General features: G+C 42.6%; 1 protein-coding gene and 2 non-coding genes across 3 annotated transcripts in view; all 3 read left to right on the plus strand.

Moving 5' to 3' along the window:
* Positions 1–26,593, plus strand: part of LOC118368556 (WD repeat-containing protein 43-like) — a 48,600-nt gene that overhangs the window by 13,418 nt on the left and 8,589 nt on the right. Inside the window, exons 8-15 of the mRNA XM_035752749.2 lie at positions 6,526–6,685; positions 8,437–8,523; positions 9,247–9,369; positions 11,506–11,646; positions 18,069–18,187; positions 18,586–18,649; positions 18,908–19,021; positions 24,688–24,751. Coding sequence (XP_035608642.1) covers positions 6,526–6,685; positions 8,437–8,523; positions 9,247–9,369; positions 11,506–11,646; positions 18,069–18,187; positions 18,586–18,649; positions 18,908–19,021; positions 24,688–24,751 — 872 coding nt within the window. The remainder of the gene's footprint in view (positions 1–6,525; positions 6,686–8,436; positions 8,524–9,246; positions 9,370–11,505; positions 11,647–18,068; positions 18,188–18,585; positions 18,650–18,907; positions 19,022–24,687; positions 24,752–26,593) is intronic.
* LOC118369352 (small nucleolar RNA SNORA15) lies at positions 11,240–11,376 on the plus strand. Its single transcript, XR_004822589.1, has one exon. It is a non-coding gene; the product is annotated as a small nucleolar RNA SNORA15 (small nucleolar RNA).
* Positions 22,751–22,878, plus strand: LOC118369312 (small nucleolar RNA SNORA71). Its single transcript, XR_004822552.1, has one exon. It is a non-coding gene; the product is annotated as a small nucleolar RNA SNORA71 (small nucleolar RNA).

A 26,593-nucleotide genomic window follows, 5' to 3' on the forward strand; every position in this document is an offset into this window, starting at 1 on the left:
CAAAAGGAAAACTGAATGCTCATCATTGATTACAGCTCAGCATTCAACTCCAATGTGCCCTCCAAGCTCATCACTAAGGTGCATGGTAATGAATCCCTCCCTCTACAATTGGATCCTGTACTTCCTGATGGGCTGCCGCTAGGTATTGAGGGTCAGTGTGGTGGATGTGTAGCCCACCCTCAACACCTGGCGGCAGCCCATCAGGAAGTACAGGATCCAATTGTAGAGGGAGGGATGAGGCCCCTCGGGTGCATGCGTAATCCCCTCCTGCACTTCGTTCACCTACCACGATTGTGTGGCTGTGCATGACTCCCAACACCATGTTTGCCAATAACACGGTGGTGGTGGGCCTGAACAACAACGAGACTGCTTATAGGGAGGTTAGAGAGGCTCTACAGCAGGGGTGTCAAAGTCAAATGGACGGAGGGCCAAATAAAAAATTTAGCTACAAGCCGAGGGCCGGACTGTTCGAATGTTCATTGAAAATTTTTAAATGACGATATAGTCTAGTGAACCTAATTGAACCTACTGAAAACCTAACAAATATATTCCAATATGATCAGACAAATAAAGCAATATTTTCTTATGGCTCTGTCAGTAATCTTTAATTTTCAACAGACACAAAGACAAATTTCCTTTATATAAAAATCCCCATAACATGAACATTAAATGAAAGAAACCGGTATTCAAGGCACCATCAGTAGCCTATATTTTCTATTTTAGCAAAAGTGGGCTAAATTTACTTCAAAGAAAAAAACAATAATAGCAATTTTCTATCATCCACTCAACTGAAATATTTTTAAAATATAATTGGATTGAAATACAATAAAATAAAGTGCAAAAATCTATTAATCAAAAACAACACTTTGTTTAAGGAGAAGTAACATGCAGTGAAAACAAATATTAAACTTTAACTTTTAAACTTGAACTGAGTAAAAACTCTAAATATGTGATTGCACAGTAATGTTCACTTGTTTGAGGTTGAGGGTGATACTTGGTGGTGTCCCATCTTTTCCACAAGTTCATCAATGTTCGGGGTAAGGCTCTGAGCTGAGGAAATCCTCAGAATTGAGTGGAGGTGTTCAGCAGTAAGTCGACTTCTGTGTGATGTTTTGTTCAAGTTCATCAAAGAAAACAGTTGTTCACACAGGTATGTGCTGCCAAACATGGACAACGTTTGAGCAGCCTGGATGCGCAGCTGGGGCATTGTGTCGGGAGGAAACGGGCGAACTCCGCAGCACCCACTGCCGCATATTTTGCCCTCAGTGCATCATTGCATTGGAGGTCAATCAACTCCATTTGGAGGTTTGGTGGTGAGCTTTCCACGTCAACAGCAAATGGGTTACCGAGCAGTTCCAACCTGCTTTTTGTGCTTCAAAGTCAGCAAATCGGCGTCGAAAGTCAGCGGCAAGCATACCTATTTTATCAGCCAACTGTGCGCTCGGGAACGCACTGGTAGAGAGCTTCTTTCATGGTCTGGCAGCTGGGAAAGTGGCTCAAATTTTCTTTCCGCATCTGCGTCTCCCACAGAGTCAGTTTGGTTTTAAATGCCTTCACTGTACTGTACATATCAGAGATGACACGATCCCGACCCTGCAGCTGCAAGTTCATTGCATTCAGATGACTCGTAATGTCACACAGAAAAGCCATTTCACACAGAAACATTTCGTCTCGGAGTTGTGTTGTGTCTTTCCCTTTGCTGTCCAAGAACAGACAAATCTCCTCACGTGCATCTTTGAAGCACCTTTCCCTGGCTTAGCCATCGCACCTCTGTGTGATAAGGCAAATCACCATGCTCCGTTTCTAACTCCGTCAGAAATGCCTTGAACTGGCGGTGATTCAAACCTTTGGCTCTGATAAAGTTAACTGTGCGCGTGATGATGCTCATTACATGCTCCATTTTCAAGGCTTTACCGCACAACGCTTCCTGGTGTATGATACAATGATAAGCTGTCAGCTCACCTGTCGCGTTTTCCTCTTGCATCTTTTCCCGTATCTTCGCCACCAGTCCGCTCCTGTGTCCACACATCGCAGGTGCTCCGTCGGTTGTCAAACCCACGAGTTTTTCCCAAGGCAGCTCCATCTCATTTACACATCTTGACACCTCTTCATACAAATCATGCCCCGTAGTTGTGCCATGCATAGGACGTAAAGCCAAAAACTCCTCTGTCACGCTTAGGCTGGAGTCCACTCCGCGGATGAAAATTGACAACTGGGCAATGTCAGAAATGTCGGTGCTCTCATCCACAGCCAAGGAATATGCAATGAAATCTTTTCCCTTTTTCACAAGCTGCTCTTTTAGATTGATGGACAACTGGTCTACTCTCCGGCAATGGTGTTTCTGCTCAGACTCACATTTAAAAAGAGTTGCCTTTTTTCTGGGCAAACTTCGTCACAAACTTTAATCATGCAGTTTTTGATGAAATCCCCTCCGTAAATGGCCGGGCTGATTTAGCGATCTCTTCTGCCAAAATAAAACTGGCCTTGACAGCAGCCTGGCCTTGTGATTTGGCTTTTTGAACAGAGCCTGTCGAGATTTGAGGCCTCGTTTTAATTCCTCTGCCTTTTGTAGCCTTTGTTCCATGTCCATATTCTTGTTTTTGTCCGCGTGTTTCGTTTCATAATGTCGTCTCAGATTATACTCTTTCAGTACCGCCACACTTTCTCCACACAGAAGACACACAGGTTTTCCAGCTACCTCCGTGAACAAATACTCCGACTCCCACCTTGTTTGAAACCCCGGTTCTCAGTGTCCACCTTCCGTTTTGCCATTTTTGATGGGTATCTGAAAGTTAATTTTACTGTGATGCTGACAACTGCTGTGCCAATAAATATTGAAATGAAGCAGCCTACTGCTCGGTGCGTCACCGTTGCATTGTGGGAAATGTAGTATTGGTGCGTGTAAAGATCTGCGGGCTGCCGGCTTGCTGCGGTCTGCGGGCCGGTTCTAATAATAAATCAAGATCATCCCAGGGGCCGTAAAAACCTTCTCGCGGGCCGGATGTGGCCCGCGGGCCTTGACTCTGACATATGTGCTCTACAGAGTAGTGTACGGCTCTGTACATCACTGGGGCCAAGCTCCCTGCCATCCAGGACCTCTCTACCATGTGGTGTCAGGAAGAGTCCAGCCACCCATATGGCAAAATGCTACCGGAGCACGAAGTCTGGGACCAAAAGGCTCCTGAACAGCTTCTACCCCCCCAAGCCAGAAGGCTGCTAAATGGCTGAGGACTGCAGTGACCCTTTTTGCACTCTCTTTTTGACTATGCCGCACCCCATAATGGCAAAGCAAATACTTTGGCAGCGATTATAGCCTCAAGTCTTTTTTTGGTAGGACGCTACAAGCTTGGCACACCTGTATTTTAGGGAGTTTCTCCCATTCTTCTCTGCAGATCCTCATGCTCTGTCAGGTTGGATGGGGAGCGTTGCTGCACAGCTATTTTCAGAGATTGTCGATTGGGTTCATGTCCGGGCTCTGGCTGGGCCACTTTGTCAATTCTGACCAGTCTATCCAGTCCCTGCCACTGAGAAACATCCCCACAGCTTGATGCTGCAACCACCATGCTTCACTGTAGGGGTGGTGCCAGTTTTCCTCCAGACGTGAAGCTTGATATTCAGGCCAAAGAGTTCAATCTTGATTTCATCAGACCAGAGGATCTCGTTTCTTGATCAGTCCTTTAGTGCCTTTTACTGACGAGTAGCTTCTGTCTGGCCACGACCATAAAGGTCTGATTGGTGGAGTTCTGCAGAGATGGTTGTCATTCTGGAATGTTCTCCCATCTCCAGAGGAACTCTGTCAATGTGACCATTGGGTTCTTGGTCACCTCCCTCACCAAGGCCCTTCTCCCACGATTGCTCAGTTTACATTTACATTACATTTAAGTCATTTAGCAGACGCTCTTATCCAGAGCGACTTACAAATTGGTGCATTCACCTTATGACATCCAGTGGAACAGCCACTTTACAATAGTGCATCTAAATCTTTTAAGGGGGGTGAGAAGGATTACTTTATCCTATCCTAGGTATTCCTTAAAGAGGTGGGGTTTCAGGTGTCTCCGGAAGGTGGTGATTGATTCCGCTGTCCTGGCGTCGTGAGGGAGTGTGTTCCACCATTGGGGAGCCAGAGCAGCGAACAGTTTTGACTGGGCTGAGCGGGAACTGTACTTCCTCGGTGGTAGGGAGGCGAGCAGGCCAGAGGTGGAAGAACGCAGTGCCCTTGTTTGGGTGTAGGGCCTGATCAGAGCCTGGAGGTACTGAGGTGCCGTTCCCCTCACAGCTCCGTAGGCAAGCACCATGGTCTTGTAGCGGATGCGAGCTTCAACTGGAAGCCAGTGGAGAGAGCGGAGGAGCGGGGTGACGTGAGAGAACTTGGGAAGGTTGAACACCAGACGGGCTGCGGCGTTCTGGATGAGTTGTAGGGGTTTAATGGCACAGGCAGGGAGCCCAGCCAACAGCGAGTTGCAGTAATCCAGACGGGAGATGACAAGTGCCTGGATTAGGACCTGCGCCGCTTCCTGTGTGAGGCAGGGTCGTACTCTGCGGATGTTGTAGAGCATGAACCTACAGGAACGGGCCACCGTTTGGCCGAGTTACCAGCCCTAAGAAGTCTTGGTGGCTCCAAAGTTCTTCCAATTTAATAATGGCGACTGTTAGATACCATCAAAGCTGAAGGAATGTTTTGATACCCTTCCCTAGATCTGTGGCACAACACAATCCTGTCTCGGAGCTCTACGGACAATTCCTTCTATCTCATGGCTTAGTTTTTGCTCTGGCTTGCACTGTCAACTGTGGGACCTTTATATAGACAGGTGTGTGCCTTTCCAAATCATGTCCAATCAATTGAATTTACCACAGGTGGACTCTAATCAAGTTGAAGAAACAACTCAAGGATGATCAATGGAAACAGGATGCACCTGAGCTCAATTTTGAATCTCATAGCAAAGGTGCTGATAACTTATTTACATAAGTATATATATTATATATATATATTTTAAAATTTGTAATAAATTAGCAAAAAGTGTGGCACAGCCTTCACCTCGATGCAGTTTCTTAGACCACTGCACCACTCTGGAGGCCCACGGGCACCTCATTTATATAGCCATGCTATCATTGCGCATTTGTTAGATTTTGTCCACCCGCCTCTTGAGGATTGACCACAATTTCCCAATGGGATTAAGGTCTGGGGAGTTTCCTGGCCATGGACCCAAAATATCGATGTTTTGTTCCCCGAGCCACTTAGTTCTCACTTTTGCCTTATGGCAAGGTGCTCCACCCATGCTGGAAAAGGCATCGTTCATCACCAAACTGTTCCTGGATGGTTGGAAGAAGTTTCTCTCGGAGGATGTGTTGGTAACATTCTTTATTCATGGCTGTGTTCTCAGGCAAAATTGTGAGTGAGCCCAACCCCTTGGCTGAGAAGCAACCCTACACAAGAATGGTCTCAGGATGCTTTACTGTTGGCATGCCACAGGACTGATGGTTGTGGTCACCTTGTCTTCTCCGCACAAGCTTTTTTCCGGATGCACCAAACAATCGGAAAGGGGATTCATCAGAGAAAATGACTTCATCCCAGTCCTCAACAGTCCAATCCCAGTACCTTTTGCAGAATATCAGTTTGTCCCTGATGTTTTTCCTGGAGAGAAGTGGCTTCTTTGCTGCCCTTAACACCAGGCCATCCTCCAAATTCCTCACATCATTGTGTGTGCAGATGCACTCAACCTGCCTGCTGCCATTCCTGAGCAAGCTCTGTACTGGTGGTGCCCAGATCCCGCAGCTGAATCAACTTTAGGAGATGGTACTGGCGATTGCTGGACTTTCTTGGGCGACCTGAAGCCTTCACAACATCTGAACCGCTCTCCTTGAAGTTTTTGATGATCCGATAAATGGTTGATTTAGGTGCAATCTTACTGGCAGCAATATCCTTGCCTATGAAGCCCTTTTTCTGCAAAGCAATGATGACTGCATGAGTTTCCTTGCCAGTGACCATGATTGACAGAGGAAGAACAATGTTTCCAAGCACCACCCTCCTTTTGAAGCTTCCAGTCGGTTATTTGAACTCAATCAGCATGACAATCAGCATCTCCAGCCCTGTCCTTGTCAACACACACGCCTGTGTTAATGAGAGAATCACTGACATGTTAGCTGGTCCTTCTGTGGCAGGGCTGAAATGCAGTCAATATTTTTTTGGGGGGGGTTCAGTTATGCAAATTGCCATCATACAAACTGAGGCAGCAGGTTCATTCTAGCTGGAAAGGGCTCGGCAGACTTATCTGACTAGCGAATTGCAAACTAGCCTGCTTAATTTACGTGGAATAGGTACCCGGTTGACCACAATTTCTTTAATAGACTGTATAGCTGGCTAGTGGGAAAACACTGGTACACTTCCGATACCTAGGTCGTGTTCAGTAGGCATGAAAGGGGAGGGGCTCATCTGAACTTGTCCAATAAGAAACCGTGTTTTTTTGTGCCCTACTTACAAGACCCTGTTTATTTGAAATGCCCTTCTCCACCTTTACTTTTATGTAGGCCTTGTAAGAAGCCGCTGTCCCCCTCCTGTACAGTCCAGATGTCTGGGCTTGAGGACATCCCCGTGCCCGTTCCTCTGTTGGCCGTGGCCCTCACCGCGGACACACGCAGCCTCCTGCTTGCCTATGGCAGCTACCTGCAGCCAGTCATGGAGAGATTGGTGAGTGGTGCACAGTTCAATTGAATAGTGTTTTCTCCAACAATCAACTGTAACCCGTCAAGTAGACGTTTACAGCTGAAGGTTGTAGTGCAGGTAGCTAATAAAGGATTGTCTTTATTTATTAAGTCTAGGCTGATAATAGGCGAGCACTATTCCTGACTTGAATGTCGTTTGTGCCGTGGCTCGTCAATGTACAGGTCTCACTTTGACCTGGTCTCACTTTGGTTTCTGCGTTGGTTTCAGCAGAACACTACTTTCTACCCAGTTAGAAAATGTGAACATTCGGGGGGGGGGTGAATGCAAAAGAAAATATGGACTGGGATGAATTGCTACCAGATTGATGGACTGTTCAGCAAACATGTTGCCTGCGTTAATCTGTCAGTAAATCAGTCAGACACCATGCTCCCTTGCTAATGGCACATGCTGTCCTGTGCCTCACCCAGTCAAGAAATTATTTTTAGCACAGAAGATAAAATACACATTTTTATTGTTCGGTGCATTCGGGAAGTATTTAGTCACCTTGACACTTGTCACCTTTTGTTACATTTCAACCGTATTCTAAAATGGATACAAAAAAAAATAATCTACACACATTTTTAATACAAAAAATATACCTTATTTACATAAGTATTCATACCCTCTACTATGAGACTTGAAATTGTGCTCCGATGCATCCTGATTCCATTTATCATCCTTAAGATGTTTCCACAACTTGATTGGAGTCCACCTGTGGTAAATTCAATTGATTGGACATGATTTGTAAAGGCACACACCTGTCTATAGAAGGTGCCACAGTTGACAGTGCATTTTAGAGCAAACACCAAGCCATGTCGAATGAATTGTCGTAGAGCTCAGACAGGATTGTGTGGAGGCACAGATTTGGAAGGGTACCAAAACATTTCTGCAGCATTGAAGTTCCACAAGAACACAGTTGCCTCCATTCCAAGACCCTTCCTGGAGCTGGCCACCCAGCCGAACTGAGCAATCTGGGAAGACCAAGAACCCAATGGTCAGAGTTCCTCTGTGGAGATGGGAGAACCTTCCAGATGGACAACCATCTCTGCAGCACTCTACCCATCAGGCCTTTAATGGTAGCGTGGCCAGATGGAAGCCACTCTTCAGTAAAAGCCACATGACAGCCCACTTGGCGTTTGCCAAAGGGTATCTCAAGACAGTCAGACCATGAGAAACATCCTCTGGTTTGATGAAGGCAGCATGCTGTGGGGTTGTTTGTCAGTGGCAGATACTGGGAGACTTGTCAGAATTGAGGAAAGTACATAGATCCTTGATGAGAACTTGCTCCAGAAGTGTCCTTGCGTGGCCCAGCCAGAGCCAGGGCTTGAACCCAATCGAACATCTCTGGAGAGACCTGAAAATAGCTGTGCAGCAGCTCTCCCCATCCAACCTGACAGCTTGCGAGGATCTGCAGATAGGAATGGAAGAAACTCCCCAAATACAGATGTGCCAAGCTTGTAGCATCATACCCAAGAGGACTCGAGGCTGTAATCGTAGCCAAAGGTGCTTCAAAGTACTGAGTAAAGGGTCTGAATACTAATGTAAATGTAATTTCTGTTTAAAACATTTAATAATAATCTAAACCTGTTCACTCATTATGGGCTATTGTGTTGATTGAGTAAGAAAACAATATTATCCCTTTTAGAATAAGGCTGTAATTGAACTGTGGAAAAAGTATGTTTACACATGTTTATACAGTTACTGACATTTTGTTCCTTCCCTTGTCCCCCATATAGGATGTGAACACAGCAGAGAGACACGTCTGCCTAACCCGCAATGTCCACACCACCCTCACCATCGCCATGGAAACGACTGTTTCCAAGGTAATGCCCTGTTGATGCCATTTCTGCCTTTTAGTCTGGTCTAAATGGCATGGGCTCGTTTCTGGTATAAATGCAACATGTATAGTGTTTTTCACGATAATCCAGCTAAACTGCATGATCATTACACAAGTGCATCTTGTGCTTGGGGTAATAGGCCTCTTTAAAATGTGCAGTTTTTTCACAATGCCACAGAAGTCTGAAGTTTTGAGGGAGCGTGCAACTGGCATGCTGACTGCAGGAATATCCACCAGACCTCTTTCCAGAGAATGTATTGTTAATTTCTCTACCATAAGCCACCTCCATCCTATTAGAGAATTTGACAGTATGTCGAACCGGCTTCACAACCGCGGACCACGTGTATGGCGTCGTGTGGGCGGGCAGTTTGCTGAGTGCCCCATTACTGTGGTGGGCTTAATTAAGCTACAGGCAACGAACACAATTGCATTTTACCAATTGCAATTTGAATGCACAGGGATTCCCTTGACAAATGATCACAATAGATACTGGCTGATTTTCTAATCCACAACCTCGCTAAATAAACTAACTTTAATTTTTAGAAGGTATGACAAATATTCCCAGTCATGTGAAATCCATAGATAAGTGCTTAATACATTTATTTCAAATTGACCTATTTCCTTAAATTAATTGTAAGTCAGTAAAATCTTAAATTGTTGAGTGTTGCTCTGTTTATTTTTGTTCAATATACATGCTCTTGTCTTTCAGGTGAAAACCCCAGTAGTTAACGCCAAGAGCAAAGTTCTTGTCCCTGGTCTTCCCGGTCACCAAGCGCCGGTCAAAGCAACTTTGGGATCTGAGAAGAGGAAAAAGGGCACAGACACCAAAGAGGTATGTTGACCATGTCAACCTGCCCTTCTCTGTTGGCGATTGCAATAAAAACCTTTACTTTTTGAAGATTTGTCTTGGAAACCCAGAACATGAGTTGTCTAGTTTTGGCAGATTTCATTTTTTAATTTTATTTTTTTAACTAAGCTAGTCAGTTAAGAACAAATTCTTCTTTTACTGTGACTGCCTAGGAACAGTGGATTAACTGCCTTGTTAAAGGGCAGAATGGCAGACTTTTACCATGTCAGCATGGGGATTCGATCTAGCAACCTTTCGGTTACTGGCCCAATGCTCTAACCACTAGGCAACCTGTCGCCCCAGATGCACGACTTAGTTCTGGGGGCAGACTGTTAGAGAAGATGGTAGAATAAGGAGAATGTTTATTTGCATATTTATTTTTACTGAATATTGTACAAATGTCGTCCACATGCTGAATTGTGAGTAACACACACACACAAAAAAAATGGAAATGCAAACTAAAATACAATAAACGGCATAGGCAAAGTAAGTTGCTTAAGCAGAGCGGTAGTTCCTCTCTTGTCAATCTGCCAAATGTCCCTGAAATTTTAAAAGATAAACACTTGCAAAATCGTAGTTTGATCAGTGACATTCTGCGCACCAGAACAAAGTTTATCGTTAGTTGTCGCATCCCTGAGTCTGACAGACGCTACGATAAGTTATATTAGGTGCATCTGTCCACGAGAGATTAGATTATAAGCGATGATCTGACGGCATTTCACTCAGCAAAATGTTTAAATAATATATCATTAGCAGACTCTTAACCAAAACTTAGATGTGTGCATACAACTTGTGAATGTGTTCCTAGGAATCAAACCCACTATCCTGGCGTTGCAAGCAATGTACCCTCAAAGAAAAATTGGGCACTGGACAAATTTCACTTCTGCTGTGCACAAACTTGAACGTTGTGAAATTTCTACCTTCCAGCGCACATTTACTATGAACACTGAGGCTGTACCCACTTTAAGTTAGTTTCAGACAGTGGTCAAGTATGCTTTTGTTGCAATTTGATCATATGAGTGGCTATTTCCATGTTAAAATGTTATATCATTGAGTCTACAGTAGCAGCCAATGTGTGGTGTTCAATGTAGGCCTACATTCCATAAGATAATAAAAAAATATGCTGCAGTGCTTGACATTAACCTGTTTATCCACTTGTCCTTCAGACAAGGTGACAACAAATATGGTTTTTGCTAGAAATTAAATGTATTCCCTCAATGTTATTACTGAGAATCAGACAAGTTGTTCTATCCTTTGCCTATTGGCTACTTAGCTTATTCAAAATACAATACTGCCCCTTAGACAGCTCTTTACCCGACTCTTTTCAAATGTCTTTTTGTAGTAAGCAATCACGTCTCATTTCTGATTATTAAGCATCTATAACTGGACTAATAACTCACTAACTAGCAAAGGATATGAACAAATGTGCACATGTGGCTACATTACAGCTCTTCACTGATCTCCAAGAAGCCCATCTACTTGTGACCGCTCATTCTGAACACAGTCCAGTTTAAAGTGAATGGCAATGGTCTGTTAGCATATAGGCCTATTGCAGCTCTGATTTGGCTTTGCGGCACTGGTGTGTAGAGTACAGACTGCATGTCCTGCATGTCAATGCAATACAATCCTACTCCGAAAAGTGGCTTGTTGCCTCGATCATAATTCCCACAGTAAATGGAAATGTTGCTCGTGTTAACTGAGGGATGAAACTCATCTCGTGCTTCTCTGTGCGGGCTGATACTTATTCTGTGGAAGTCTCAGGGGAGCTGCGTGCCCCGCACTGTTTAGAGGAAACATTGGTTGCAAGCAGTATGCTCTACTAACTGAGCTACAGAGGACCTGTTGCTGCCGTTAGGCATGGACGAATTCTGTGTTACTCTGTCAGTAGTAAATGCAGTCAGACACCATGCAAAAGTATCGTTTCACTCCTCTCTTACTAAGGCTGAGTGCTATCCTGTGTCTTAGCCAGTCAACGGAGGAGTGAACACATTGTAGCACAGCAAATAAAATACTCTATAACCCTTCTCTCAAGTTGTATCTGTTAGCAGCAAACTGATTGTGCTTTGCCTCATTTACTTCGCTGTTAACCCATCCACTGCTACTCCAACGTATCCTCCACAGATGTCCATAGAGGAGCGACTGGGAGAGATCAACTTGTCACGTGAGAAGGGCGGAGTCAAGGAAACCCCCTCTCTGCAGACTGACAACTTCGCGGTGCTACTGGTGCAGGGTCTGGAGAGCAAGGACGCCAACATCCTCAATGTGAGCGGACCCTTTTATTTGTGAATATATGGGCTCAGATATGCCAGATAAGGCACATTTTTCTGAACACTACAGGGATCTTGTGGTGTGTAGCAAGTGTGAAATATTTCTCTCACTGATTTGGGGGTTTGTAATATACAAAGTCTCCAGTGATCATGTGATGTCAACTATTTTTTGTCACAATAGTGAATGCTTTGAGCAACAACTGACACATGCTCAACTAGGGGTCAAAACAGATTGACAACATGTAAACTACAGTGCATTCGGGAAGTATTCAGGCCCCTTTGCACATTTTGTTACGTTACAGCCTTAATCTAAAATGGATTAAATTTAATACACCCCCCCCCCTCATTAATATACACCATAATGGCAAAGCAAAAATAGGTTTAAATATTTTTGCAAATGTAGAAACTGATACCATGTTTATGTAAGTTCAGATCCTTTACTCAGGACTTTGTTGAAGCACCTTTGGTAACAATTACAGCCTCGAGTCTACTTGGGTATGACGCTATAAGCTTGTCACATCTGTATTTTGGGAGTTTCTTCCATTCTTCTCTGCAGATCCTCCTAATCTCTGTCAGGTTGAATGGAGAGTGTCGAAGCACATCTGTTCAAGTCCGGCCTCTGGCTGAGCCATTCAAGGACATTCCGAGGCCAGTCCTGCTTTGTTTTGGTCGTTGTCCTGTTGGAAGGCGAACTCTGTTAGTGACCATAAGGTTCTTGGTCTTCTACCTGACCCAAGGCCCTTCCCCGATTGCTCAGTTTGGCTGGGCTGCCAGCTCTAGGAAGAGTCTCTTGGTGGTTCCAAACTACTTCCTTATAAGAATGATGGCCTCTTCTTGGGGATATAAAATGCTGCAATTTTTTTGGTATCCTTCCCCAGATCTGTGGCTCGACACAATCCTGTCTCGGACCTCTATGGAGGATTCCTTCGACCTCATGGCTTGGTTTTTTCTCTGACATGCACTGTCAACTGTGGGACCTTATGTAGACGGATGTGCCTTTAGAAATCATGTCCAATCAATTGAATTTACCACAGGTGGACTCAAATCAAGTTGTAGAAACATCTGAGGGATGATCAATGCAAACCGGTCGCACCTGAGCTCAATTTCAAGTCTCATAGAAAAGGGTCTGAGTATTTAAGTTATTTCTGTGGTTTTTATAAATATTCTCTTTGTCATTTTGTGGTATTGTGTGTAGATTGAGGAACACAATCAATTTAATATGTTTTAGAATAAAGCTATACCGTAACACAGTGGAAAAAGTGAAGTGGTCTGAATGGTTTCCAAATTCACTGGGTTTAGTCTCAATGCGTATTGAACGTAAAGACATTTGCACAATGAGCACCTGTCTTTCAAATGCTTTAGTTGTTGGTTAGCTAGCTAGTGGAGTTTTGCCATCTTAGCATTAACATGAAGTCAGTCAACATTACATGGTAACAAGAACTTGCTGAAATGAGCCACCTACGATTCCACACGCGGCAGCTTCTTGTCATTGTTGCTAGTGATGTTTAGATAATGTTGGGCCCATAATTTTTTTTATGCGGTGCCGTTATCACAAAACTACCACTAACATAGCGTTTCCCAAACTGTCCTGGGGACCCCGAGGGGTATTCATTTTTGGTTTTGCTCTAGCACTACACAGCTGATTCAAATGATCAACGCTGGATAATGAGTTTGAATTTGAATCAGCTGAGTAGGTGCACCAACAGGCCCCCATCCTAAAGATACGGCACAATTTCACCAAATACACTTGAAGTTTACCACTCCACAAATTACTTGTTAAATATCCCGGATCCGGGAGAATTGTCATCAACTACACTAATTAGCATAGCGCAACGGTCAAAAAATATTACTAGAAAATATTCATATTCATGAAGTCACAAGTGAAATATAGTGAAACACAGCTTAGCCTTTTGTTAATCACCCTGTCATCTTAGATTTTGAAATTATACTTTACAGCCAAAGCAAGACAAGCATTTGTAAATACATCGATAGCCTAGCATAGCATTATGTCCAGCTAGCAGAAGGAAGCTTGGTCATGAAAATCAGAAAAGCAATCAAATTAACAGTTTACCTTTGATCTTCGGATGTTTTCACTGACGAGTCTCCCAGTTAGATAGCAAATGTTCCTTTTGTTCCATAAAGATACATTTTATACCCGAAATACCTCCTTTTGTTGGCCATGTTATGTTGATAAATCCACCGGAAATAGCGGTCATGACGACGCCATATTTTCCCCCAAATTATGTCCATAATATCGACAAACATGGCAAATGTTTTTTATAATCAATCCTCAAGGTGTTTTTCAAATCTATTCGTTAATATATCAACCGGGACAATTGGTTTTTCAGTAGGAGCGAGAGGAAAAATGACTACCTCTGTCTTTTACGCAAGAATCACTCAGAGCGATCAGCTGGCCACTGACTCAATGTAGTCGTTTACGCTCATTCTTCAAAATAAAGGCCTGAAGCTACGTCTAAAGGCTGTAGACACCTTAATCTTAGGCCGCCCCATCCCGCATGCGGGATCGTGACTACAGCCTCAAGCTCATTACCATAACGCAACATTAGCGATTTCTGAAAATTGCAAATGAAATGAAATAAATATGCCTGTCCTCAAGCTTATCCTTTTCTTAACAATCCTGTCGTCTCAGATTTTCAAAATATGCTTTAGAACCAGAGAAAATCAATAATTTGTGTAAGAGTGGTGATAGCTAGCTTAGCATTTAGCGTTAGCATTTAGCACGCAACATTCACAAAAACCAGCAAAGGGATCAAATAAAATAATTTACCTTTGAAGAACTTCAGATGTTTCAATGAGGAGACTCAGTTACATAGCAGATGTCCAGTTTTTCCTGAAAGATGCTTGTGTAGGACACAACGTTTTTGTTACTATGCATTTGGCTACCGAAACTAACCGAAAATTCAGTCACCTAAACGTCAAACTTTTTTCCGAATTAACTCCATAATATCGACTGAAACATGGAAAACGTTGTTTGAATCAATCCTCAAGGTGTTTTGTCATATCTCTTCATTGAAATGCCTTCCCTGGAAGCGTGCATTCTTCTCTGATTCGGATGGAAAAATACTGGTACCTGACTTTTGCGCACCAATTTCCACGCAGACACCGTGCGGGACACTTGGTAATTGTAGGCTCTTATGGTCAATCTTCCAATGATATGCCTACAAATACGTCACAATGCTGCAGACACCTGGGGGAAACGATAGGAAGTGTCCGTTCATTCCTGTCGCATTCACAGCCATATAAGGAGATCATGGAAAACGTGCCTCCAGAAATCCTGTTGATTTCCTGGTCACTCAAGCATCTTGGTTTTGCCTGTAGATTTTGTTCTATGGCACTCACAGTGAAAATCTTTGCAGTTCTGGAAACGTCAGTGTCTTCTTTCCAAAACTATCAATTCCAAGCATAGTCGAGCATCTTTTCGTGACAAAATATTGCGCTTAAAACGGGCACGTCTTTTTATCCAAAAATGAAATACTGCCCCTATAGGACTAACAGGTTAACCTCTTAAGTCGACCCGACACGCATGCGTCCCATCTAGCCATCTGGAAATGCAAATGCGCTACGCTAAATGCTAATAGCACTCGTTAAAACTCAAACGTTCATTAAAACACACATGCAGGGTACTGAATTAAAGCTACACTCGTTGTGAATCCAGCCAACAAGTCAGATTTTTAAAATGCTTTTCGGCGAAAGCATGAAGCTATCATCTGATTGCATGCAACACCCTGAAGTGCACGTAAACAAAATAATTAGCATAGCCGGCGCTACACAAACCGCACAAATAAAATATAAAACATTCATTACCTTTGACAATCTTCTTTGTTGGCACTCCTAGATGTCCCATAAACATCACCGTTGGGTCTTTTTTTTTCTCTATTAAATCGGTCCATATATACCCTAAATATCGATCTATGAAGTGTGTGATCCAGGAAAAAACAGCGTTTTAAAACGCAACGGCATTTTTTTTAATTAAAAAAGTCGACGATAAACTTTCACGAAACACTTCGAAATACTTTTGTAATCCAACCTTAGGTATTAGTAAACGTTAATAATCTATCAAATTGATCACGGGGTGATGTGTATTCAATAGCTCCACGTCTTCAAATCATGGTCGGAAATTTCTCCATCCAAAACATCCTAACGGAGACCAGAAGGATTGGGCTCTCTCACTCGTTTGACCAAGAAACAAAGTGCAGGCAATTGACAAGACTGGCGACATCGTGTGGAAGCTGTAGGACTTGCAATCTCAGCCCCATGTAATTTGCTTTCCAATAGACGATACATGCAAGTGGTGCATTGATATATTTTTCAGTGATCAGTTTTTCTTGCGCTTTTCGATGAAACACACGTTATGTTATAGTCACAGCCGTGATTTAACCAGTTTTAGAAACGTCTGAGTGTTTTCTATCCACACATACTAATCATATGCATATACTATATTCTTGGCATGAGTAGCAGGCCGCTGAAATGTTGCGCGATTTTTAACAGAATGTTCGAAAAAGTAGGGGGTAAACTTAACAGGTTAAACAGCTTGGAAAATTCCAGAAAACGATGTCATGGCATTAGAAGCTTCTTATAGGCTAATGTATTTCAAGGCCTACCTTCAAACTCAGTGCCTCTTTGCTTGACATCATGGGAAAATCAAAAGAAATCAGCCAAGACCCCAGAAAAAAAATGTAGACCTCCACATGTCTGGTTCATCCTTTGGAGCAATTTCCAAATGCCTGAAAATACCATGTTCATCTGTACAAACAATAGTATGCGAGTATAAATAACATAGGACCACGCATCCGTCATACTTCTCAGGAAGGAGACTCGTTCTGTCTCCTAGAGATGAATGCACTTTGGTGCAAAGAGTGCAAATCAATCCCAGAACAGAAGCAAAGGACCGTGTGAAGATTCTGGAGGAAACAAGTGCAAAAGTATTTATATCCACAGTAAAAATTAGTCCTTTATCGACAACCTGAAAGGCCACTCAGCAAGGAAGAAGCCACTGGTCCAAAACTGCCATAAAAATCCAGACTACGGTTTGCAACTGCACATGGGGACAAATATCGTACTTTTTGGAGAAATGTCCCCTGGTCTGATGAAACAAAAATAGAACTGTTTGGCCATAATGACCATTGTTATGTTTGGAGGAAAAGCGGGAGGCTTGTAAGCTGAAGAACACCATTCCAACCGTGAAGTACGGGGGTGGCAGCATCATGTTGTGGGGGTGCTTTGCTGCAGGAGGGACTGGTGGACTTAACAAAATAGATGGCTTCATGAGGAAGAAAAATAATGTGTGTGTGTATATATATATATATATATATGCAACATCAAGACATCCGCCAGGAAGTTAAAGCTTGGTTGCAAATGGGTCTTCCAAATGGACTATGACCCCAAGCATACTTCCAAAGTTGTGGCAAAATGGCTGAAGGACAACAAAGTCAAGGTATTGGAGTGGCCATCACAAAGCCCTGACCTCAATCCTATAGAAAATTTGTGGGCAGAACTGAAAAAGCATCTGTGAGCTAGGAGGCCCTCAAACCTGACACCAGCTCTGTCAGGATGAGGAATGGGCTAAAATTCACCCAACTTATTGAAGGAAGCTTGTGGAAGGCTTCCCGACACGTTTGACCCAAGTTAAACATCTCTACCAAATACTAATTGAGTGTACGTGACACACTGGGATGTGGTGAAAGAAGTTAAAATAATTCGCTCTACTATTATTGACAATTCACATTCTTAAAATAGTGGTGATCCTAACTGATCTAGATAGGGAGTTTTTACTAGGATTAAATGTATTTGGTTAAGGTGTATGTAAACCTCTGACTTCAAATGTACTTAATTCTCCATGCTGTAAGTAGATGTGCATCTTTAAAATGGTTTGCAACGGAGAGCAAGGTCCTTTATGACAACACTAATAAGAAAAAGCCAACCTTTGAGGTCTAAATGAGCTACACTGGCAGTACAGGTGCAATGCTGTACAAACCATTGCTGACCAATAAGGGACTGAGAGAGAAATCATAGGACTGCTGTAGATCCAACTGCATTGCCCCGTAGTGGTCATACACAGGACCATAATCTGAATTGTGAATGCATGTAAATGTTATTTAAAAAAAGTTTAAATGACAATGGTACTTTGACACATTTAACCTTTTTTAAATTTGTCACATCGCTAATTGGTATCTGACATTCAGAATCATAAAGCATGTCTACAGCCCCCATCGCTTCATTTTGGATGGCTGAAACGCCACAAATCTTTATCTTGCGCTTTATTTGTAGTTTATAGAATAAAGGTAAATTGGTATGGAGTTTTTTTGTTAAGTAAGATCCCTGATCCTTCTGCTTTTTGTCAGTTTACAGTTTCTCTGAAATCTGTTAATTGACATTGGTCTCTCCTCTGCCTCACAGAATGTGTTTCAGACCCGGAAGGATAACTTAATAAAGAAAACCGTTTCCCGGTTACCCATCCCTGCCGTTTTGCCATTGGTGGAAGAGCTCACCAAGAGAATGCAAGGGCATCCATACATGTAAGTGAATACCCCCAAATCGCATATGACCAGATGTTGATGATATTCACATTCTCGTTGATGCAAGCCAAAGACCAACTAAATTCTGCCGCTAACTCTTTATTTACCTTGAGTCATTTAGCAGACGTTCTTATCCAGAGTGATTTACAGGAGCAATAAGGGTTAAGTGCTTTGCTCAAGGGCACGTTAGTAGATCTTTAACCAAGTCCGCTCAAGGATTAGAACCAGTCAACTTTTTGGGCCATTACTGGCCCAATGCCATTACTGGCCCAATTGTTTTTTAGTTAAATCTAGTTGAAGGCATCATTCCTAAACCCTTCACCCTGATATTGTTGCCTGAAGGGAACCCAACTTCACCCCAACTCAACTAGTTTCTCCTTTTCCCATTTGTACTACAGGGCAGTGCTGATGGTGCGATGGCTCAAGGCTGTTCTCATGCAGCACACCTCCTACCTGTCCTCGGTGAGTCTATTCTTGGGTGTCTTCAGCTAGCTGCTAACTTCAAACCCAAAACATGGTTTGTTCTGGGGAATGTATAAAAATAAATTGTTCAGCTCATTTGGAGAGTTAAGTTTTGTTTTTGACCAACAGTTTATACAGTTGTACACACTTATACAGTCAGATTATTGACCCAGGACCAATGTTTATACTTCCTCAAAACGAGGAGTGATTTGATTATATTTTATACTGATCTATGCTTTTGTTCTATCCCTGTACCAGTTGCCAGACCTGGTTTCTCAGCTGGGAGTGTTGTACCACATGATTGAGAGCAGAGTCAAAATGTTCCACAAACTGACCAAGCTGCACGGCAAGCTCTATCTGCTCATGACACAGGTACGTCTTGGCACTAGTTGTTTTCACTCCACAGTTAATTCAAGTGCTACTACCAAAAACTTGACATGGGAAACCAGGTCCAGAGAAAAACCTAAGCTGTGTTTGAATAACCATACTAACGTAATGTATATTACATACTTAATGAGTATATACAGTTGAAGTCAGAAGTTCACATACACCAAATTTCAACTCAGTTTTTCACAATTCATGACATTTAATCCTAGTAAAAATTCAGTTAGGATTACCACTTTATTTTAAGAATGTGGAATGTCAGAATAATAGTAGTGATTTATTTATTTCATCACATTCCCAGTGGGTCAGAAGATTACATACACTCAATTAGTTTTTGGTAGCCTTCCACAAAAAGTTGGGTGAATTCTGGCCCATTTCTCCTGACAGAGCTGGTGTTACTGAGTCAGGTTTTTAGGCCTCCTTGCTCGCTGATGCTTTTTCAGTTCGGCCCACAAATTCTCTATAGGGTTGAGGTCAGGGCTTTGTGATGGCCACTCCAATACCTTGACTTTGTTGTCCTTCAGCCATAACTTTGGAAGTATGCTTGGGGTCATTGTGCATTTGGAAGACCCATTTGCGACCAAGCTTTAACTTCCTGACTGATGTCTTGAGATGTTGCTTCAATATATCCACGTAATTTTCCTTTCTCATGAAGCCATCTATTTTGTGAAATGCTGCCACAATGATTCTGCTACTGCCGTGCTTCACGGTTGGGATGGTGTTCTTCGGCTTGCAAGCCTCCCCCTTTTCCCTCCAAACATGACGATGGTCATTATGGCCAAACAGTACTATTTTTGTTTCATCAGGCCAGCCCATCTGGCTTTTTTATGGCGGTTTTGAAGCAGTGGCTTCTTCCTTGCTGAACAGCCTTTCAGGTTACGTCTATATAGGACTTGTTTTACTGTGAATATAGATACTTTTGTACCAGTTTCCTCCAGCATCTTCACAAGGTCTTTTGCTGCTGTTCTGGGATTGATTAGCATTTTTAATCTCTAGGAGACGAACGCGTCTCCTTCCTGAGCAGTATGACAGCTGCGTGGTCTCATGGTCATTATACTTGCGTACTATTGCTTGTACAGAACAACGTGGTTCCTTCAGGCGTTTGGAATTTGCTCTCGAGGATGAATCAGAATTGTGGAGCTCTACAATTTTTTTTTGGGGGGGGGGGGTCTTGGCTGAATTTCTTTAGATTTTCCCATGATGTCCAGCAGAGGCACTGAGTTTGAAGGTAGGCCTTGAAATACATCCACAGGTACACGTCCAATAGTCTAATTGACTCAAATTATGTCAATCAGAAGTTTCTAAAGCATGACATTTTCTAGGATTTTCCAAGCTGTTTAACCTCAGCGCCCCCATAGGTTGAAATGTCATTATTGGATAAAAAGACGTGTCCGTTTTAAGCGCAATATTTTGTCACGAAAAGATGCTCGACTGCATGTAATTGACAGCCTTGGAAAGACAAAACTCTGACGTTTCCAAAACTGCAAAGATATTATCTGTGAGTGCCCCAGAACTAATGCTACAGGCGAAACCAAGATAAAGTTTCATACAGGAAATGCCCCAGATTCTGAAGGCGCTGTGTTCCAATGTCTCCTTATATGGCTGTCAATGCACCAGGAATGAGCCTGCCCTTTGTGTCGTTTCTCCAAGGTGTCTGCAGCATTGTGACATGTTTGTAGGCATATCATTGGAAGATTGACCATAAGAGACTACATTTACCTGATGTCCCGCGTCGAAATTATTGTGTAATCTGTAGGTCCATGCGCGTTCCATTTCTTCAGAAGAGAAAGTCAACTGCCACAAAGGATTTTATCGTCGATAGATATGTGAAAGACACCTTGAGGATTGATTCTAAACATCGGTTTGCCATGTTTCTGTCTATGGCGTTAATTTGGAAAAAAGTTTGTTTTAATGACTTAATTTTCGTTTTTTTTCTTACCCAAACGTGATGACGAATGATGAAGAAAACTGACCGTTTTGTCAACACAAATATTTTTTGTAAAAACTGAACATTTGCTGTCTTGAGTCTCCTAATTGAAAACATCTGAAGTTCTTCAAAGGTAAATGATTTTATTTGAATCCTTTTCTGTTTTTTTTTTTTAAATGTTGCCTGCTAAATGCTACGCTAAATGCTATGCTAGCAATCAATACTGTTACACAAATGCTTGTTTTGCAATGGTTGAAGCACCTGCCTCCCAGAAGTTCATGCTGTTGCTTTGCAACTTCTTGTTAGCATAGCTAACAAATTACTAGCTATACATTTTAAGACTTCATTAACAAAGTCCATTGAGAACTCACATTGACAATACCACTTAGCTAAGCAAAGAATAACGTGAACAATCAAGTTAACATATTAAATAAGCTATACTGGCAAGTTCGCTGCGTTAGTAGCCAAGTAACATACCCGTACATAAACTCCTCTCCCCGTGAAGGGATGAGTAGCAGGCAGTTGAATTTGGGCGTGCATTTCATCCGGATGTGAAAATACTGCCCCCTGTCACCAAGAAGTTAAGTACTGCAGTACATCTCCTCCTCATGGACTGCACCAGATTTGCCAGTTCTTGCTGTGAGATGTTACCCCACTCTTCCTCCAAGGCACCTGCAAGTTCCCAGATGTTTCTGGGGGCAATGGCCCTAGCCCTCACCCTCCGATCCGACAGGTCCCAGACGTGCTCAATGGGATTGAGATCAGGGTTCTTTGCTGGCCATGGCAGAACACTGACCTTCCTCTCTTGCAAGAAATCACGCACAGAACAAGCAGTGTGGCTGGTCGCATTGTCATGCTGGAGGGTCATGTCAGGATGAGCCTGCAGGAAGGGTGCCACTTGAGGGAGGAGGTCTTCCCTGTAACGCACAGCGTTGATATTGCCGCATGCCTAAGTCACGCAGATTAGCAGGGACCCTGGGCATCTTTCTTTGGTGTTCTTCAGATTCAGTAGAAAGGCCTCTTTAGTGTCATAAATTTTAACTGTGACCTTTAATTGCCTACCGTCTGTAAGCTGTTAGTGTCATAATGACCGTTCCCCAGGTGCATGTTCATTAATTGTTTATGGTTCATTGAACAATCATGGGAAAACGTGTTTAAACCATTTACAATGAAGATCTGTGAAGTTATTTGTATTTTTAAGAATTATCTTTGAACGGCAGGGTCCTGAAAAGGGGACTTTGTTTTGTCCGCGTTTACATGCAGCTGCTGTAATGATGGGCTATGCGGTTCGTAAGATTAGCGTAGCTAACAATTTGTCAGCCAACATAACATGTAACTTAATTGAAGTTATTTATTACATGCTCAACATTTTAACATGTATTGTTAATTAAAGCAATGAATTTGTATCCGCTCTCGTCGGACTTCAGCTGCATATTTTCCTCCATTTAATTTAAAAAAGAATAATTTTGAAGCCATGCCCATTTCCTGGAGAATTGTATTTTGGGCTCCAAAAGCATGGCAGTAGTGTCTACTGCTTGTTTTCGTACGACACCTGGGAACTTTTGGCATACTAACTATATCCATACCAGTAAGCAGACTCTACGTACTCATTTTACTTTACAAATAGTACGGGTGTTCCAACTGCTCAAGTCTATCAAGGTTTTGATGATAGGTTGTCTAGTTGAATAAGATGTTAGTACTGCAATATCTCAAATAAGTGGAAATGGCTAGGGTACTTGGAGAGGTTCGGGAAACGTCTTAAGATGGATAAGACAGTGAGGTCACTTCTACCCTGTGTCGAAAGTGACTGTGGCCTTTTTGGTGGCCAGGTCATTGATAGTACAGGAACAGTGAAATGAGAGCCTTTCCCGTGTTTGATGGGCCCTTTGTCCCTACCAAACCCTGGTTCTCTCATACATCTTTTTAGAGGATATTTAATGATTTGTCTAGTTTATTTTACAGACACTGCAGCACCTGACTGCATTTGCTGCCATTGAATGAATGCAACGGGTGTCCCTATTCAAGCCAATGATGGCATAATGTGTGTATGCTGGTGGCTATTGCGAGTGTACCCATAAGAGCAGGAAGTAAAATACAATGCATTTTGCAAGTATTCATACCCCTTTACTTTTTCCACATCTTAGTTACGTTATAGCCTTATTCTAAAATTGATAACATTTGTCAATATGGTGTGTGTGTGTGTGTGTGTGTGTGGATTTAGGAAACAAAGTGAAAACAGGTTTTGAGAAATTTTTGCAAATGTTTAAAAATGTAAACAGTGCATGTCAGGGCAAAAACTAAGCCATGAGATCGAAGGAATTGTCCAAAGAGCTCCAAGACAGGGTTTTGTCGAGGCACAGATCCGGGAAAAATTACAAACACTTCTGCAGCATTGAAGGTCCCCAAGAACACTGGCCTACATCATTCTTAAATGGAAACAGTTTGTAACCACTAAGACTCTTCCTAGAGCTGGCCGCCCGGCCACACTGAGCAATCGGGAGAAGGGCCTTGATCAGGGAGGTGACCAAGAACCTGATGGTCACGCTGACAGAGCTTCTCTGTGGGGATGGTAGAACCTTCCAGAAGACAACCATCTCTGCAGCGCTCCACCAATCAGGCCATTTTGTGGAGTGCCCAGAAGTAAAGCACATGACAGCCCGCTTGGAGTTTCCTAAAAGGCACATAAAGGACTCTGATCACGAGAAACAATCTTCTCTGGTCTGATGAAACCAAGATTGAACTCATTGGTCTGCATGCCAAGTGTCATGTTTATAAGAAACCTGGCACTATCCCTACAGCAACGTTTTTTTTCAGCGGCGGGGACTGGGAGACTACATTTAACGGCGCAAAGTACATAGTTCTCTGATGAAAACCTGCTCAGGACCTCAGACTGGGGTGAAGGTTCACCTTAAAACAGGACAACGATCCCAAGCACACAGCCAAGACGATGCAGGATTGGCTTTGGGACAAGTGTCAATGTCCTTGAGAGGCTCGGACAAACATCTCTCTGGAGACCTGAAAATAGCTGTGCAGCTATGCTCCCCATCCAACCTGAGATTTTGAGTGGATCTGTAGAGAAGAATGGGAGAAACAGGTGTGCCAAGCTTGTACCCAAGAAGATGTGAGGCTACACTTGCTGCCGAAGGTGCTTAAACAATGTACTGAGTAAAGGGTCTGAATACTTACGTAAATGTGATATTTTCTACATGAGCAACATTTTTGAACCCAGTTGTCATTATGGGCTATTGTGTGTAGATTGAGGGGAATACACTTTTTCACTTTAAAATAAAGCTGTAATGTAACAATGTGGATAAAGTAAAGCGGTCGGGTTACTTTCAGAATGCACTGTATGTGTTTAAAATGTGTGTGTGTGTGTGTGTGTTATTCAACTTAACTGACATTACAAAACAGTTGTTGCATTGCCACTTCAGTTAACAACATTTGAATGAACTTTCTATATTGTCTTGAAAAAGATTGCATCACAATACCAGGCAGCCATTGCGAGTGTTCCCATGAAATGACCAGTCAACTGCCAGGGTTTGAAGTTCCATACCAAGTATTTCTGTGTGCTGCTGCATTGTTGCCAAGGCCAGTGTTTCCCCATGACTATCTGCAGTCCTGTGCTCAACAGGATAATGCCTTCATTGGACAAATGAAACTGTCCATTCAGCTTTTCCCCCACCTGTGGCAACTGCTGCCTCCTAAAGTGTTTTTTTTTTTCTCCCAGGTGGTGACAGGTGACAGTGGTGTCACAGACGTGGACCATAAGGCCAAGCTTGTCTACGAGGACGGTAAGGTCTCACTTTTTTTATTTTTATTTGTATACCTTTATCACTCTCTGTATCCTCTTATTTATACACACACACACACACACACACACACACACACTGTATATTGCTTGGTTAACAATGATTTGAAAACAGATAAGCAGGAGAGCAATTGGAGTGGTGTGTTCGGTTTTGACCGGCATGCCAAATCACAACTACAGCTTTTGCTGGGCAGCCAGCGAACTTACTCATTATGGCACTGTATAAAACTGCATAAGAATTTGGCTTTTGATTAAATAATTAGCGCCGGTAGCTATTTCCTATTAGGGGCTCGGGAATATGGCCAAAATATCAATGTTTTAATGTTTGTCGGCTATTTAGCAGCATTTTATGTTTCTGAACAATACATTTTCTAAATATGGTTTATGAGTAGTAGGCTTGGGTGGTATTCTGTATATTTGGAAATAAGCCACGGGATGATTTTTCAATACCTTTGGAACTATTGCTGACTGTTTTTCAATGCATTTTAATGTTTGTAGCAACTTGAGTAAATACCTGCAGTCAACTTGAGCGGAAGGTTCGGCGCTAAAGCAGATCGCATTAATTTCCCCTACCTCATTATTTTACATTATGAAGCTTACTGTAGTTCCCCAGAACAGTTGAGCCAGCCAGGTGTTTGTAAATAGCACAATGCGGGAGCGGGAGCTGCTGAGTCCAGCTGTTTGGCATGGGATGCGTTTTTATATTGAAAGTCAACTTTTTTCCCCTTCAATATTGTGATCTGGGACATGCAACTGTAGTTTTTCTTCACAGAAAATACAGTAGTGCAACACATTCGGCAGAAAATGGCTTAATTTTCATCAAATGACAACAGAAATGCAATGCTATTTGGTTGGCAATGCTATTTGGTTGGCAAGTAAATGAGCTTACAATGAAAAAGCACTTCTTTTTTTTTACAAAAACAATGCATGTTTTTCATAGAAACTGTATGATATACAGTTCCTAATGTTTTGTTTGAAGTTAATCTTGCGTTTTACCGGTGAAAAGTCGGCTGGCTACACTGAGAAGTAGCTACACATCAGTCAGAGCACAGAATGCCCATACATGAACTGTCTTCCGAGTGGAATGACACTGAAGCACAAAATTACTGTGATGCCGAGCAGGGGGAAAATCCTGTGAGAGAAACGCAGAATTCCGCTTTAACTCGACCCGCAGTTTGACCTGCTAGTGGAACAGTTTTCTCAGAGCAGGTGTCAGACCCGTTGCCCTAGTGACTCTGGACTCCACACAGACACAGCGTGTAGCCTACACATGCTGCTCCAGAGCCAATAGTGTTCTTCCTTCGAACAAGTGTAAAACATCCCTAAAAACCTTGTTTATTTGTATAATTGATCCCCATTAGTTCCTACCAAGGAAGCAGCTATTCTTCCTGGGGGCTATCAAAGTTAAGGCAGTTTATACAATTTTAAAAAACATTACATTCTCATATTTAACAATGCACTGTGCGCCTTAAATAAGGCACATACTCCACCACTACCACAGCTACAGTAAAAATAAATCGGTGTGTGTGTGTTATAGTGTGTGTATGCGCGTCTGCCTATGTTTGTTGCTTCAGTCCCCGCTGTTCCATAAAGTGTATTTTTATGAGAAATGATGATAGCTCCGACAGATAACAAGCAATAAACATGACTAAATATACATGTTCTACATATAGTTACAAAGTTACACTTCTTCTTAATGTAACCGCTGTGTTACATTTATTTTTAAAGTTACAGAATTCGTTCACTAGGCTATAATATGAGACGGCGCTCAGATATTAGCAGTATGTCTCCTCTACGTTTGGAGTCCAAAGAAAACCCCAAAATA

The sequence above is a fragment of the Oncorhynchus keta genome, chromosome 35 (genome assembly GCF_023373465.1).
Source record: "Oncorhynchus keta strain PuntledgeMale-10-30-2019 chromosome 35, Oket_V2, whole genome shotgun sequence".
NCBI classification, from domain to species: Eukaryota; Metazoa; Chordata; class Actinopteri; order Salmoniformes; family Salmonidae; genus Oncorhynchus; species Oncorhynchus keta.